The sequence below is a fragment of the Aplidium turbinatum genome, chromosome 17, assembly GCF_918807975.1.
Source record: "Aplidium turbinatum chromosome 17, kaAplTurb1.1, whole genome shotgun sequence".
NCBI classification, from domain to species: Eukaryota; Metazoa; Chordata; class Ascidiacea; order Aplousobranchia; family Polyclinidae; genus Aplidium; species Aplidium turbinatum.
The window spans coordinates 17,563,563-17,579,440 of record NC_137488.1 but is presented as its reverse complement, the minus strand read 5'-3'; the positions used below and the strand labels follow the sequence as shown (position 1 = coordinate 17,579,440).

The 15,878-nt window shown below is 37.1% G+C and overlaps 2 protein-coding genes across 9 annotated transcripts; one reads left to right on the top strand and one right to left on the bottom strand.

The window, feature by feature from the left end:
• Window positions 1-814: 814 nt before the first annotated feature.
• On the bottom strand, window positions 815-15,634 carry LOC145786658 (uncharacterized). Of its 8 annotated transcripts, XM_082598362.1 has the most exons (7): window positions 15,014-15,634; window positions 14,412-14,640; window positions 13,652-13,831; window positions 13,081-13,188; window positions 11,310-11,436; window positions 3,061-3,192; window positions 815-1,020 (listed from the first exon to the last, which is right to left on the bottom strand). In XM_082598362.1, exons 2-5 carry the CDS (start codon window positions 14,617-14,619, stop codon window positions 11,432-11,434), a joined length of 501 nt encoding a protein of 166 aa, XP_082454488.1. In that variant the 5' UTR covers window positions 14,620-14,640; window positions 15,014-15,634; the 3' UTR covers window positions 815-1,020; window positions 3,061-3,192; window positions 11,310-11,431. The 8 variants fall into 8 exon arrangements, with proteins under 8 accessions (XP_082454488.1, XP_082454489.1, XP_082454490.1 ...); XM_082598363.1 differs by lacking the exon at window positions 3,061-3,192; XM_082598364.1 differs by lacking the exons at window positions 815-1,020; window positions 3,061-3,192 and adding an exon at window positions 9,538-9,657.
• On the top strand, window positions 2,876-8,433 carry LOC145786659 (uncharacterized). Its single transcript, XM_082598365.1, has 3 exons — window positions 2,876-3,084; window positions 5,304-5,474; window positions 7,490-8,433. The coding sequence occupies exons 1-3, from the start codon at window positions 2,925-2,927 to the stop codon at window positions 7,675-7,677; spliced, it is 519 nt and encodes a 172-aa protein (XP_082454491.1). The 5' UTR covers window positions 2,876-2,924; the 3' UTR covers window positions 7,678-8,433.
• Window positions 15,635-15,878: the final 244 nt, after the last annotated feature.

Genomic DNA, 15,878 nt, shown 5'->3' with positions numbered 1-15,878 from the left:
CATAGTATTTTTCTTAAATAGCCTACAAAAGTTGGTGAGCAATATAGGATAAACAATTTGTTGACATGTTATACGAGTAACTTTGAAAGAAAATTAAACTACAATCGCTGAAATATATCTTTTGTTGTTTTTTTTAGCAGAAGACGAAATTCACCATGCCACAGACCTGTACAGGATCACGAGTCGTTCAATGCTGATTCGCAAAAAGAAGAACACGCAATTCTTTTCATTTTGGACAAAGTTGCATTAGCCTACATGCAATTGTGGCTAGTTATTTCGGTTTTATCAATCTACTACTGTTTTGATGACCGGTACCTTAAAGTAATGTCTCTCTAGATTAAATTTATAGAACAAAAAGATTGCTGACTTTAATTTTACAGCAATAAGAAGGAATAAAATCCCAATTGGCTATACTACTATTCACAATAGCAAATAATAATGTTAACAGAGTGATCCAGTGGTACTGTATTTTTAGACTCGACTCTTTTGTTCTTCATGATACTATATAGTGGTATTTTTTTAAAGGTAATTTTCGCGTTTGAAGAAGTGTCTTAATTTTTGTATCGATTTTTGTGGGCACCCAAGAAATTTCATCAGTACCGGACCCAAAACATCATCTCAAAGCCTCTGGTAACATAAGCTTGTACAGTACATCAAATGGTTGTGGATGCTAACGTATTTGGTTACAGCACTTTGTCAGAATGAAACTTGTTTTCAAGTTATAGGCTACAGCTGTATGAAAATTGAAAAGGCTTCTTAGCTAATATTCGTAGCATGTAGGTTAAGCAATTTGGACGTCACGACTTGGTTTGTATTCAACTGTCTTGAGAATTAATTGTTTAACAAGCAAGATACGTGACGAAAGACGTTGCTTCATTTACAGCTTGTACCGTACTGTAAAAGGTCAGACTGCAGCACTTTGAAGGATTCGTTCAATCAGGGCAGGCAAAGATACAAAGCGTTTGCTTGTCAGGTCGTAGAAGATGAATGGTTGATACGACATTATGTAGGGTGCACTTTCTGCAACAAGAAATGTTGTAATATGCGTTTAGGTTAGTTAGAGGCATAGAGAATAGAAACCTAGTTGCAAGTGAAGCTTTGAGCTCATCTACAGTAATAATATAATACAGTGAGTGAACAATTAAAAAAGCATTATTTGATCAGATCCATCTTTTGCTTTAACGTGTTTCATAGTGATTACTGTTTCGTTAGATTAGGCCTATATACTCGTATTGAAAATCTGATTTGTGAAAATAGTTAACCTGTTAATTAGGAAATAATTATTTATAAATAAAGTTGACTCGTAGAGCGTATGGTCGTTTCGTTGTCTCCCTGTCAGTATGAGAACTTGTATCAGTTTTGCAGTGTATATCTGTAGCGCACCCAGCATGGGGCTAAGGGGGCTCAAGCCCCCCCCAAACTCGCCACTAAAAATGAAGTTTTTGCATGTTCTCAATTTATATATTTTGCTTACAGGTTAGGTATGAATAAGACACAACAGGGCTGAGCATTATAACAATATATTTTACATATTTACAAATAGTTTTAACAGTTGAACGCTTTCGGTTTAACTTAAGCCCTCCTCAGGAATCCGAAAATATTTATAAAAATGCAATAAATTTCAACTTCTTGAAAGTAAAATAACATTAGGAAAAGGCAACTACATAAATAACTACAAAAAAATTTGCACCACAGGGAACGTGATACATCAAGTAAATGTTGAAGAGAATGGACACGCCTCCAGCAAATAATTGTTTGTTTAAATTTGGGTTGTAGCGTTTGATTAAAAGCGCTTTCTAGATTTTGGTGTCAAATTGAGATTTTTATTGCGCAAAATTTTAAATGAGTCGGCAGAGAATTTTCGATCAAAGCAAAAAGAATATTCCATGATATGGTCTTTGATGGCACTTTTCTTTAACTCCCTAAAGTTCAGATGCTCCTGTAGCCTACTCTCGTGGTCAAATGTCTGTGGACATACCGATGTACGTCAATGCCGAATCACACGGACATGTAAACGGAAAGCTAATTCTATTTTGTCATACATGACGAAAAAGTCGAAATTTATAGAAGATTGCAAGAGTGGACGTAGGGATGAGGCAGTGGCGTCGCCAAGGTTTTTTTTTAGGGGATTTCAACACCCTCTTTGGCACACGTGTGACGTCACCATATTGAGAATGATGCTTTCAGACTCTTTATGTCTTTAAAACAAAGTTTGCCTGATTTTAAACGAAACTGCATTAAAAAAGCGAGTTTTGCCAATATCAAACATTCAAATATCTCAGCCAGAAATTAGCAGCAAGAAAAGATAGAGACTCAGCTTTATTTCCGAAAAATGCCGAAGAAGACATGATCTTATCCTTTTGCTATGCCACCGGAAAGCACCATTTTATAGGAATATTCATACCCACATTTTTGTTGAAAATGCTCTCAGAATGCACCAAATTCAAAGTAATTTTTCAAATTTTTCTGGGGGTGGCCCCCAGACCCCCCGCTGCTGGATTTCGTCTTAGGTAAACACACCGTTCAAAATTCCTGGCTACGCCACTGGATGAGGATGCTGATGGTGCTAGTAGCATGGGGTTCACTAAGCCAACTTCTAAGTTGATTGAGAGAACAAATCCTGATGTATCGGCAACCGGTGGGTTGTAAGTGCCTTTAAATATTAATCAAAGGGATGAGCATTGGCCTATTGTCACTGTCACTATTGTCGCAAATCACTCAGCCAACATTTCTGAATTAGCCCCCCCCTAAATTTTTTTCTGAGTGCGCTACTGGTGTATATAAGCCTACAACTTGCATATTTTGAACATATAGCCTATTGTTCCTGTTTCTGATAAATAAACCATTGATTTTTTGATATTACATTTCAGTCTATTTAGATTTAACAGTTTGTAAGCAAGCCCACAGTATTACTGAATGTTAAAATGAATAAAACTGCAAAGATATTTGCGTTTGTATTTTGGGCAATCGCAACAGGACTTTTCCTCACAGCAATGTTAACGGATTATTGGGTTGCCGGACATTCTGCGGAGCGGTTTGGATTATTCAAGGCTTTCATACCACTTCTTGGTCCCATAGAGTTCGGTACCCGCATCATTTACTTTTACATTCCATTGCTTCACCATCATTCTCTTGCTCTCTGAGGGAACACGATCAGATTCATAACTTTTGCATGTTTTTTGTTGCACGCACCTTCAAAGTCACATTAAAAAGAATATACTGTAAACCAACTATATCCTAATATTTAAAACTTAAAGTATGCAGCAATGTTGTTTCGCGATTAAATGAAACGTTCATTCCAAGGTGATAAAAACTTTCCAAATTCATGTTGGCAACAGCTAAAAAATTCTTTCCATCATAAAAAACAAAACAACTTTCATTACTTTGCAACACGTGAGCACCGTGGATCGTTCAGAAAACTAAGAAAAATGCCTCTCAGCTTTGACATAAGCTCCCATTTTGATCATTAGCAAAAGTGCCGTGCGGACTTGAAATCAGCAACCGTGCCGAGAGTGAAGAATTTTGACTAAAGCTAGCTAGCTACTAATCAGTTGACAAGACAAGTTACAGTAATTTCGCCTGGCAGCACACAAACTCAACCATCGGCAATTATGACAGAAGCCTCAAGCTGAAAACAGGATCCCTTTTATACTACAATATTCCCAGTCATGGACTTCTAAATAGTAGACCCTGGACTGGACACGCAGTGGACAACATGAGGCCAAACAGTTGGTACAACAGTTGGCCAACAGTGGACCAACAGGGTTAGTTACTTGGCTGTTGGCCCACTGTTGGCCAACTGTTGTGCCAACTGGCCTAATGTTGTCCACTGCGTGTCCAGTCCAGGTTCTACTATTTAGAAGTCCATGTCCCAGTCCATCATCACTCATCATAGTTACTTGCTCAGTGCCCGAGTGGTTTCGCTTTCGGCTTTAGTGCTGGTAGATATGAGTTCGATTTCAGGTCGGGTCAAACCGAAGACTTTAAAAACGGTACAGATTGTGTTCTTTCCTTGCATAACGCAGTGAGAATAAGTCGGGTAATAATGTGATGACATTCTGAATATGATGCAAAATTTAAAATGAGCCATGTCGCTAAAAAACGCTAAGTAGCAGTTGTAGAGCGACACTAAATAAAGCCATAACATTGCTATTATTGCTCATTATCGCACATGACTAGGAAACTGTGTTCCAAAATCTCGTGAAAAACCGATATCACCATAGCGAACCCGCAGCACTAAGCAGAAACAACTCGTTATATCTACACGTGTATCAGTGCCGGTCTTAGGGTTTTTCGGGCCCTGTGCGGAATATGCTTTTGCGGGCCCCAATGACAATAATCCAATTCAGTGGCGTAGCTAGGTACTTTGAAAGGGGAGGGGCGGCGGTGGCGGCGTGATTGCCAAAGACCAGCGGCGAGGGGTCTGGGGGGCCTCCCCCAGAAAATTTTGAAAAATTACTTTGAATTTGGGACATTCTGAGAGCATGTTCAACAAAAATTTAGGTATGAATATTTCTGTGAAATGGTGTTGTCCGGTGGCATAGCAAAAGGATAAGATCATGCTTTCTTTGGCATTTTTTGGAAATAAAGCTATGTCTACAGTATGTTGAGTCTGGATACAACCTATTTCGTCCCCTGAAATCGTGTAACAAAATTAAATTTCGACTTATTTCGTCCCCTGAAAAGATCGAGAAATTTTGAAATGTTTGCGGCAACTCCGATCAGCGATTTCGGCTATGTCGTTTTTTTTTCTCGATCTTTTCAGGGTACGAAATATTCAGGCGACGAAATAGGTTGAATTCGTTGAGTCTCTATGTTTTCTTGTTGCGAATTCCTTTGCTGAATTCACTTGTTGAATTTTTCCTTTGAAAATGACAAAATTACTGCATTTTCTAAGTAAATTGCGGGCCCCCTAATTTGCGGGCCCTGTGCGATCGCACGGTTTGCACATCCCAAAGACCGGCACTGCGTGTATTGTAGAATAAAGCAAAACGCAATCTATTACAAAGTAGGCTATAGCCTACTGTAGATACGCTGGGTTGTAGCATTCATACTTCACGTGACATTTCATTTCATAAAGGCTTAAACAATGCATGGCTTGATTTCATTCACTTTATAACAGGTATAGTCAACTTTTTTGTATCTTCTTCTAACAATTTCTTTCGAGACCTTTCTTTCATGTAGAATGTAATTGATTGCAAATACGCAAAACAATAGACAATCCAAGAAAAATAAATTTAAAAACTAGCAACAGCATAGCCTAATAACTTACTCAAACCCATGATTTTATAAACAATTTTCAGGATGGAACATACATCCTAACAACCCCATTTTTCTACTGATTTTTCTTCCTCGAATTATGATGCTACTTGGTGCGGCTTTGATTGTATTGGGAGTGCTGATTGGCATGGTGGGAATATGCACTGGAGAGGGATGCCCGATGATCACTGAAGGATGCTTTGAAATACTTGGAGGTAGGCATTTTAGTGGGAGAAAATGGAAATATTTTTTTAGTCAAAACTCAGCACCAATGTCATACCATCAGCAGTGTCCAAGAAAAAGCTCTAAATTGCTTCTATATCAAAGTCGTAACCAAAGTCTACGTGAAGAAAAATTGATTCATGTATGGTAGACTGTACTGTAGGAGCAGTGCCGGTCTTTGGGATGTGCAAACCGTGCGATCGCACAGGGCCCGCAAATCAGGGGGTCCGCAATTTACTCAGAAAATGCAGTAATTTTGTCATTTTCAATGGAAAAATTTAACAAGTGAATTCAACAAAGGAATTAGCAACAAGAAAACATAGAGACTCAACGAATTCAACCTATTTCGTCACCTGAACATTTCGTACCCTGAAATGATCGAGAAAAAAAAACGACATAGCCGAATGATCTTATCTTTTTGCTATGCCACCGGACAGCACCATTTTATAGTAGTATTCATACCTGAATTTTTGTTGAACATGCTCTCAGAATGCCCCAAATGCAAAGTAATTTTTCAAAATTTTCTGGGGGAGGCCCCCCAGACCTCCCGCCGTTGGTTGTCGCCTTCGGCGATCACGCCGCCACCACCTCCCCTCCCCTTTCAAAGTACCTAGCTACGCTACTGAATTGGATTATTGTCATTGGGGCCCACAAAGCATATTCCGCACAGGGCCCGAAATACCCTAAGACCGGCACTGTGTAGGAGTGTAGGTCAAGTTTCAGTATTATTTCTGATCATCAAAGAGAAAAGTCATAGGCTATTGCCATGATAGTAGGAGTGTAAAACAAGGCAGAAGACGCAAACATTGAAGAGCGCTTGAAACTAAAATAATTTACTGAATAGACTCCAACACCTTGAGAAACTAAAAGTAAAAAAAATGTAAGTTTCAAAAACAAGTGTTCGAGAAAAAATCACATAAAAATAACAAACACAATCTTAATTTTGTGATGTTTGGAAAGCTTAAACATACATAACAGATATTTTACTAGATGTGTAACCAGTTTTGGTGGTAATACCTTAAAATTAGTAGCTCAGCTTTTTTTTATTGCAGTAGCCTAAGCACAAATTTTTTTAAGTCTTCTTGTAGAGTTCTCCCCATAAATTTTTGAGAAATCATAAACCGGCGAATAGTCTCTCATATGTAACCTATGTACAAAAACAAATCAATCGAATTTAGAACTCTGGCATTTATTTATTTGGATATTTTTGGTTCGTTCCGTCGGTATTTCCTGTTGTAAATAAAGTTAATTAACGTACACAAAGCTTGCTTTCAGATTAAGCTAAATTGCCTTCTTGAATAGTTGCCAACTAGAATTACGAAGGTAAAAAAGAATCTCTCAAGCTAAAGTAGGCCTAGCAGGCTATAAGCTAATCCGCTAAAGATGAAATGTGTATTTTCCATAAAGAACACAGAGCAGTTGCATTACATCACTGGAAAATAAAACAACCAATAAACCACATTTCAGATGAAAAGCAATAGGCCTAAGGCTTTACACGTAAATTCAATCACCCTACTCGCAATTGTGGTCAAACAGAGCGAGCATTTGGACTTAGATATTCATTTAAACAAGTACTATATGAACGATGGCACAGGCGGACTAAGTTGTATATCTTGCATAAACAACAAAGCTTCTTAGAGTCTTTTGAAATTGAACGTTGGCGAAATGGTTTTCCGAGTTCTACACACAAATTCACGTAACCCTCTTTATCAAATTTTGTAATCCAAAGCTCAATAGGTGGTTATGGTTACAGCCCAAAAGAGTCTGTAGAGTGTAGACCTTAATGTTTTTACATAAATCATAAGAGCTTCGTCTTCATCCGTTTTGCTGCGTAAACTATATTAGTTCTTAGCATTTTTCATTTCACAGTGGTCTGATAAAGTCCTACTTGCATCAAGATTGTAACAGTGCAATATGAAAAAAAATACATATTCTAGCCTACTCCATGAATTTTTGGTAGCCTCTAAAAATTATTATACCCTAGTTTCTAAAATTCAATTGTTTTCAGGTTTGGTTATTTTAGGAGCTTGCGGAACGTTTACCTCTCAAGACATCAACTCGATTCAGTTTCTTGGCAGAAGTAAAAGCTCAGGCGTATCTTATCATTACTCCTATTACTTTGGGTGGGTCTCCGGAGCAATGTTTATCTTGTCAGGATTATGCTCAATTGCATCCGTAAGGAAATCAAGATATTGAAGCTTCTACTACTTTGCTTTTGCTACATTTTTTTTAGTTTACGTGTCCATTACCTGTACAATACATCATCACACTAAAACCTTAATTTTAAGGAAGACAGTCTATTTGATAGTTCAGTTTCTACGTAGAGACGCTGTAAAGATGATTGGATGAAAGTTTGGATGTTTGTAGAAAAAATTCAAAAAACCTGAATGACATATTTAACATGTGTTGCATAATGTTTTATAAAGTAGGACTGTTCAAAAAAAATTACTTCACGAAGAATTTCATTTGACACGAAATCAAGACAACGCAGTTTCTGTCGTCACAAAACGAAGCGTTTTTGTGCTGAATCTGAAGCGTTTTTGTGCTGAATGTTGAGACTGAATCGTTGACAAGTCAAGTCATTTCGAATTCCTAGAGAAACGAAACAGCTTTTTTAGAAACTGAGACAAAGAGTTTTACGTCGTTTTTCTCGAACAGTCCCCAATTTAAACAAGCTCCAGATGACCAGAAGAGAAATGTCATCCTTTATGTTTGTGGTTTAAACTTCAAACAATAAGCCGCATGTCATTGCATTGCAAAATAATTTGGCATATGGATGTGACAAATTTACCTATTGTTTGTTTACAATTTTGTATATTTTATCGGAAGTTAGTTTCGTTTAAATGCTCAATAAAAGAATACTACACCACATGCATGACCGTTCAGGTTTTTTATTCTTTTGAGGTAATGTCTCAATGGATGCGGCAAATTTACATATGGATGGAAAGACAATGCGACAAACCATTCAAAAAATAATTATTTTAAACCGTTTTGATGCTACATATTGAAACAAGACTTACATCTGCTATTAGAAATATATAACAAATCGTTTGTTTTTAACAGCTGGTCCCGCTTTCCTGTACTAAGCCGCAACAATAAACTAAAAATTGTCTTTTATAGATTTGTGATTATTGTAGGCAGGCGTGAATCTAAGAGTTTTTTTCGGGGGGGGCCAGGAAATTTGAAAATCAATTAAAAAGAAAGAAAAAGCTAAACAGATATGAACAATGATACTACGACATATACGATATGCTATAAAATAGACATTAAAACGACTATTTTCATCAATTGTGATGCCGAGGGACTAATATCAGCTGTTTAGAAGCATATCAAACCATATGATGCAAAAAACATACAATTTCTACAATTTTTCACAAAATTTCGGGGGGGGCCCGGGCCCCCTGGGCCTCCCCCATAAATCCGCGCCTGATTGTAGGCCTACTGTACAAAAAACATTTGTGAAATTCGGTGAGGTCTATGCTAGGGTTGCCATACCGTCCAGAAAATTCCGGACATGTCCGGAATTTAGGGTTAAATTTTGCGTCCGGGAGGAATTTAAAAAAATGCTCAAATGTCCGGAATTATATTTGTTTAGCTTCATGTGTCGTAATGTGATTTATCAGTATTGTATGTTGGTTTATTTTTTAGTGTATTTCTGCTTCAATTTGGTTCATTCTGGTCTTTTTTTTAGCTTCATCTAGTTTATTTTTCTCATTTTTGAAATCACACAAGGCCCTATTGAAGAGGATTAGATCTTCAGAAAAATATGCATCGTCGGAAGAGTAAATTTGTAGTGACTTGACTTACAAGCGTGTCTTTAATTTGTTTTAAGCATGTAATTGCTGTTCTTCCTTTTTCGGCACAACCTAATTCTCATTATTATTTTTCATTGTGAACTTGAGATTTTTTTCAGTGACGGTCCGTAGCTATATTTAGAAAGTGCTTACCCTGCCTGGTGTGAGATTCTGCTCGTGACAGAAGACAATACTTTTCATTTCGGTAGCTGGCGCTTTAGCATGAGTATCGTACAACTTTTGCAGCTTTAGCATTTCGGTAGCGCATATTATGGTCTCATGAAAATAGTCATGTATTGTCCGGAATTTTGCTTTTTCAAATATGGTAACCCTAGTCTATGCTCAATAGGTTTATCTCCTTCAAATTGTTTGCTTCTTTCGGCTGCAAAACATCGATTTTAAATAAATAGCCTAATCAAATTAACTGTAGTTTGGATTAAATTGCAATATAGTCTACTGTCAACGTGGTCTGAGTTACCAAATGTTGATGTTGTAGCTGGAAGACACGCGTGATAGATTGTTTTCTCTGTTCACATACGGTAGCCTACTGGCACAATTGCTTTTAGGTGACTGTATCACAACAAAACAGTGAAATAGGTTAATGATTCCTAAAAAAGGCTGTTTTTTTAATGAACAAATCCAGACGGGCGCATAGGACTATACTGTATAGTCATGAAGCTTCTTCAAAAGCAAAAAAATAACAGTTGGTTGGTTTTTGAATCTTTTACCTCGGACTGACAAAGCCTTTGAGAGCTTATTTCAGGCAGTTTTGCATACAAGTAGAGACTTTGAGCCGCTGACACAGGGCCAGTCAATGAGTTTGACCGACAGAGTAAAGTTTCCATAGTTGTTGCCGGGAATTATTCCATCCATAAGGTGGCTCTAAACGGAGAGCAGTCTTGAAATGAGCACACCCCGAGAACCGAACTGGTGCGCTTGATCTAGATGTATTGTTACATTAAAGAAATAACAAGCGTTTAAACGTTTTTTTTTTTCGGCTTAAGCTGGTTGTTGAAAAACACCGCTCACCTTTACCTAGGGTATAATAAACTGGGTGGCCTAGTTGCTGAAGGAAAGGCAACCGAGAGAAAGGAACTGGCCATCCTACTCTCGTTAGTGCCGAAGGCTTAATAGGCTATAATGAGAACCTTATCTTCTCATCCCCCGATGCTTGGATCAAGTGTGGGACTTACCTTACTGCGTTAGAACGTATAACATTGAAGTTGCAGGCCTATTCAACGAATTGTGCGGCTTAATGGGTCACATGACCCTGGCAAAACTTTTTTACCTTTAGGCCTACTGCACGCTGTCGAATATTCAGTAAAAACGGTTCTCTGAGCGATCTGACCGGACAAAGTTCGTTTATGCAAGACTTAGTTATTAGTATACAAAAAAACAGTTTTAAATTATTTTGTGACGTGAAGAGAAAGAATTGTTTTGCTAAACAAATTTCGGTGTTAAAAGAGAAAATCTTTATTTTCGAATTGAGAATACCTTTGTCATAGGTCAATCCTGCCAGTTTCGTGTACTTTGGTTTGGTTGGTGGCCTATTGAATCTTCTTCGAACTGACAAAACCACACAAACTTTTGAAACTGGCCGGTCATCGAGATTAACCTGGCAAAGCTTCCGTTCTTGATGCCGGTAAATTTGTCCGTTTTCTAATAATATTGCTGCTGAATAGAGAACAGTTCAGTTCGTTGTTATTTCTGACCATGACAACGAAAAACAATGACAAACATAGCAGAGATCTAGAAAAATGTAAAACCGCCAAATTACTTAAATGTAGAAGCGAGAACATAAATTGCTTTTTATCCACGTACATTGGCGGTCGACAACAAATTGCTTGTGGCTACATTCAGTTTTTCATCAGAAACTGGAGTAGGCTATACCAGAGTAAGAAACTTGGTTGACGTTTCAACAGGGGCGGATCCAGCACCAGCTTCAGGGAGGATGATTTCAATAAAACACAGAAGGTGCTAAAGGTGTAGATCTACATTAATTCAACTTTGCAAATACACAGTGAATAAAGTTACCTTTCAGTGTTTTAGGAGAGGAGAGTTTGTCTCATTCTAGCTCATGGATCCGCAACTGCGTTTCAGGTCAAACAACCTCATTGTCACAATCAATATGCATAGTCCCGCGGTTGGCTACATTTTCATTCTAGAATGGGAGAAATATTTTACAGCGTAATTCTGTTGTGGTGTTTCGACGATTACTGACAGATAGTCCCCTTTAGTTACGCAATTTGTTCGTGTGAAATCTTGCTTCTAGAAAGTTTCTGTGTACGTGACATTCTGGAAACTTCTTTGACTTGTTGACCAAAAGAATGAATTCTTGTGATGTATTATTATCCTATAGTCTCTGGAAGCTTCTGGTCCAAGCACACCTGTTATAGACGCGTGATTTGATTTTATTATTTAGAGTTGTGTTGTTTAAAGTTGTGTAACCTATTAAATACGGGCATTAGAAGTTAAATGAAAAGTAGCCTATATTGAAAACGATTGTACAGTCGCGGCTGATATTGAATATTGTAAAGTGGAAGTTATTGCCAATTGTAAAGTAGCTGTGGCAAGTAGTAGTGTATATTTATTTTGAAATTGATAAAGACGTTTGCTGGTCACAATTTGATTTCTTTGTATGCTGAAAGTGGTGAAAAGTTCGTCGGTTTAGGATTTTTCATCTATCATTTCACAAGCAATTCAATGAATGCAAAATAGCAGTAGGCTACCATCATTTCACAAGTAGAACTATTCGACAATTTATATATTGTTTAACGTTTGATATCCCAATAAACTACGTCATCAATCCTTCCTTTACGCGTAGGAACTAGAAAAAAATGTGATACTCATCTGAGGTCGAAAATTTAAGTCCGAACTTGAAATGTATGTTATCCTCAAAGCAGGTGAAAACAGTTAAAATTTTCTACGGAATTAATTTAACGCATGCAATATCGGTGTGCGCCACATAGGCTACTTCAATACATAGCCTACAGTAGCTTACGTTAGTTAGGCTACAACATGTTCCAAAGCAGCAATTCAAAAACTGTGCTAAATTTACACCTGGGAATAAGTTTCTTCATTTCCTTAAAGTGGATAAAATTATTTGTAAAACTGACATTGGCAAGATATGCTGCTCAGTTAACAGACTCAGGAATGCATTGTATATTTTTAGTACCGATAATATCTGCTTAAATACAGCGGGTTTAGAGAAAATCTTCCAATCCTGTTGATGAAAGGGTGAACAGAGAGATAAAGTTTAAGAGCAGGTGTTCCAAAACAATGATAGCGTGTTTGCTCCAAGTACAATCATACTAAATATTTTTGCTCAAAGATTCAATCTGGTCTGTTTATCGAGCTTAGAATTCATGCAGCCTAACAGACAAGTGCAGTATTTACGTACCGGTATTACAAAAAGTAACAAATACTGTACGCTATTAAACAGGTAGGCTATAGTAGCTAAAAAGCTACAAAATCAAAAAGCAAGCAATATAATGAAACTGAAATTCATACAAATGAAGCAGTTCTTTTACATCTCCTCGTGGCCTCTCATCTGTGTGAGTCAGAAGAACTAGCAATTTACTGATATTTTACAAAACTGTTCGCACGCGTTGCAAAAGTCAAACAGTTCGTCTTCTCTTGGGCAAGACAAGTTCAGTCAAAGACTGCAACGCTTTGCTTATAATCGAATCATCGCTATTCCGGAAATACTTATTACTTGGTTGGTTTCTGTCATTTATTGGACATGTTTTCCCTATAATATAGCTTCCAAGAAAAATTGTTAAACATCCACAAAGCACCAATGTACCTCCGGAAACCCAGGCCAAATAAAAACAATACTCAAATGCTCCCAAACCCTTATTCGCTAGGTTGTGAAATCTCCAATAATACCCGGGGGCCGACAGGGAAATTGCACCTTCAAAAACGAACAGAAAATATGTCAATTAATATTAAGTTACAATTCTAATCGAACATTTGGCATTCCACTTTCACCATGAACGAGAAACATAGAGATTTATTAATATCATCAAATCTATGAAAATCTTCAGTAATCTCTGTGCTTTATCGTAGACAGAGTATACACTTTACAACCAGATTAGATTAGGCTATTATTCTTTGGTTTTGGCACCTTTTCCCGTTCATTTACGTGCTGGTAGGTCTATCTATACTCTATATCGATTTTTGGAATTAGTATCTTTTTCGTTCCAGACGCGTTAATGACGAAAAATAAAATGATTGATGATTGATTGATTCTTGATAGTAATAAAACTAATTGTTTCTAACCGTTGAATTTTCCTTCTTATGTATCAAATGGTATATCAGAAGGTAGTCTAATGTTGAGCTACGGCAAAAATTTCTAAGTTTTAACTTTTTTATACCTGAGCATAATTCTGTTACTCCAAGAGCATTCACATAAACTTTTCCAACAGGCGTATCTTTACACAGAAAAAACTTGAAAATCTTGATTAGCAAGCACATCAATTCAAGCACCATCGCTATTATCATCATTACGCTGGCAGCATAAACCTCACCGAGGCTATTTTTTGCCTCCAGAGAGTCTGTTGAATCAGAAAAAAATTTACCTTAGCTTTGGTAACTAATAGCCTACTGAAATTTAGCAATAAACATACAGTACATCCAGTACATCAAAAAATAATGGTGTATTTATTGTCGCTCTTCAACAGCTAAGGTCTTTTAGCGACAGTAATCTTTGTCCATTTTCGTATGATATTTACGATTGAATTTCAATATTTGACAACGGTCTAATTGTGTAATCTACTCGAAAAGGTGTGAGACGACTAAATATTATCTTCAATTAATAACAAGATGTCGCTTAAGCAATGTACCACAGCAAAAGCTATAACAAAGACTATACAATAGGTTGTTAAATGTAGCGCAGCAGTTTCTATTCAAAGTATTCGTCAGCTAGCAATCATCTTAATCTACTTTAACAAAACTTACTGCTAAAAATTTATCTTCATTTCGCTATTCAAAAGTTATATATGACTTAGCATCTATGAAAAAATTGTGTAGAGGAGCGACTTTTCATGTAATATCTTCTAGCAGTATTTAAAAAAAAGCACCCCTGTTTAAGTGTGATAATGGTTTCAAAAAAAATAAACGGTTCTCTTTGCTTACGTATTAACTCGCAGTCATCAAACCAGCAAGCAGAAAGCAGTCCTTCTACGTACAAAGTAGAATTAGCTGGTATTGCAACTCCATCGGGTGGAATTGTAGATAAATCCACAGAATACCATAAGTTTCCAAAGATAGAGATCATGCCAGCAGCTAAACCCACCAGAAATAAAGCAGTTGTTGTAAAAAAAGCCAACTTTTCCTTGGTCATGATGACCCAAGGAGTAACGACCTGAAAATCAGCAAATAGCTGTAGGCTTGCTGTACTGCTGTAGCCTATACTGTACAGTAGTCTCCTCTATAGGACCCATACCATTTACAAAATCGTATTTTGCAAAGCAGCACCAGCCTGTCATTGTCAACCAACAGATGAAGTTTGAATGCAAAGCTAGTTCAAACAATAAAGATAGCTGGTGAGAATTATGTTGAAGAAGCTAAAATTCGAAGCAAAAAGTCCAAAGCTATTTATGCACTCAGTTGAAAAAAGGTTTTCTTTTGAAAAACAATATTTAAAAATAAATAATAGGCTGCTAAACGTTGCGCCTTTTTAAAAACTATAAAATTTAAATTAGGCTACCGGTATCAACCCTAGGAAGAAAACTCACTTGAATGATACTGAAGTGACTTCCCAATAAACTATATAGGCCAATTACGAATTGGCTTCGCTGAGCACATTCATCTTTTCTTAGCGAGAAATTCAGTGCTTTTTAACTTCCCTTTTCTTCTCGAATCAGGCAATTTTAATACAGTTTTTTAACCTTGGCTTTCTCAAAAATCCTATGCTTTTTTGCTCTCACTCGGGTTGTAACAAACACGTTTTTTTCCTAAAGTAGAAAGTAGCCTATGGTATGATTTATTTCAATCCACGTCAGCTAGAAACTTACTGCTGGGCAGTTGGGAAATCACTGGGAAACGATTAAGAAACATTCGACACTGGTGTTCATTCAAAGCAGTTAGTTTAGCGTCTTGACGTTTTGCGAAGTTCTCATAGAAATCCTGCTTCTCCACGTCAAGAGTTCTAAATGTTCTTTAACATACTTCCTAAAGTTAAATCTCTATCTCAAAAACTACAGCAACACTGAACTGAAGCAGATCATTTGATTTTTCTTCTTGCCATCATTTGTGGTAATGAGTCATACATGGGTACTCGCTGCCCGCTGGTTTTTAACGCACTCACAAAATTTATTCTTACTATTTCTGCATTTTTGCATGTTTTGTAAACTGAACTTGAGCTGACTAGGCACAGGAGCCACTAAAAAAAGAAACTCGCTCAGGGAATGCTAAGCATGGTAAATAATGCATTATTGTTGTATAATAAACACAATTGTCTGCTTTGGTGTAATAAGAAGTTGAAAGAAATTCGCTTGGAGAATACATCCCAGCCAGCAAAAGTTGCCGTTTTTACATCGTTTCAACGTCTAACGTCGCTAGACGTGGCAACAATGTAAAAGCAACAAATTTTGCTAGCTG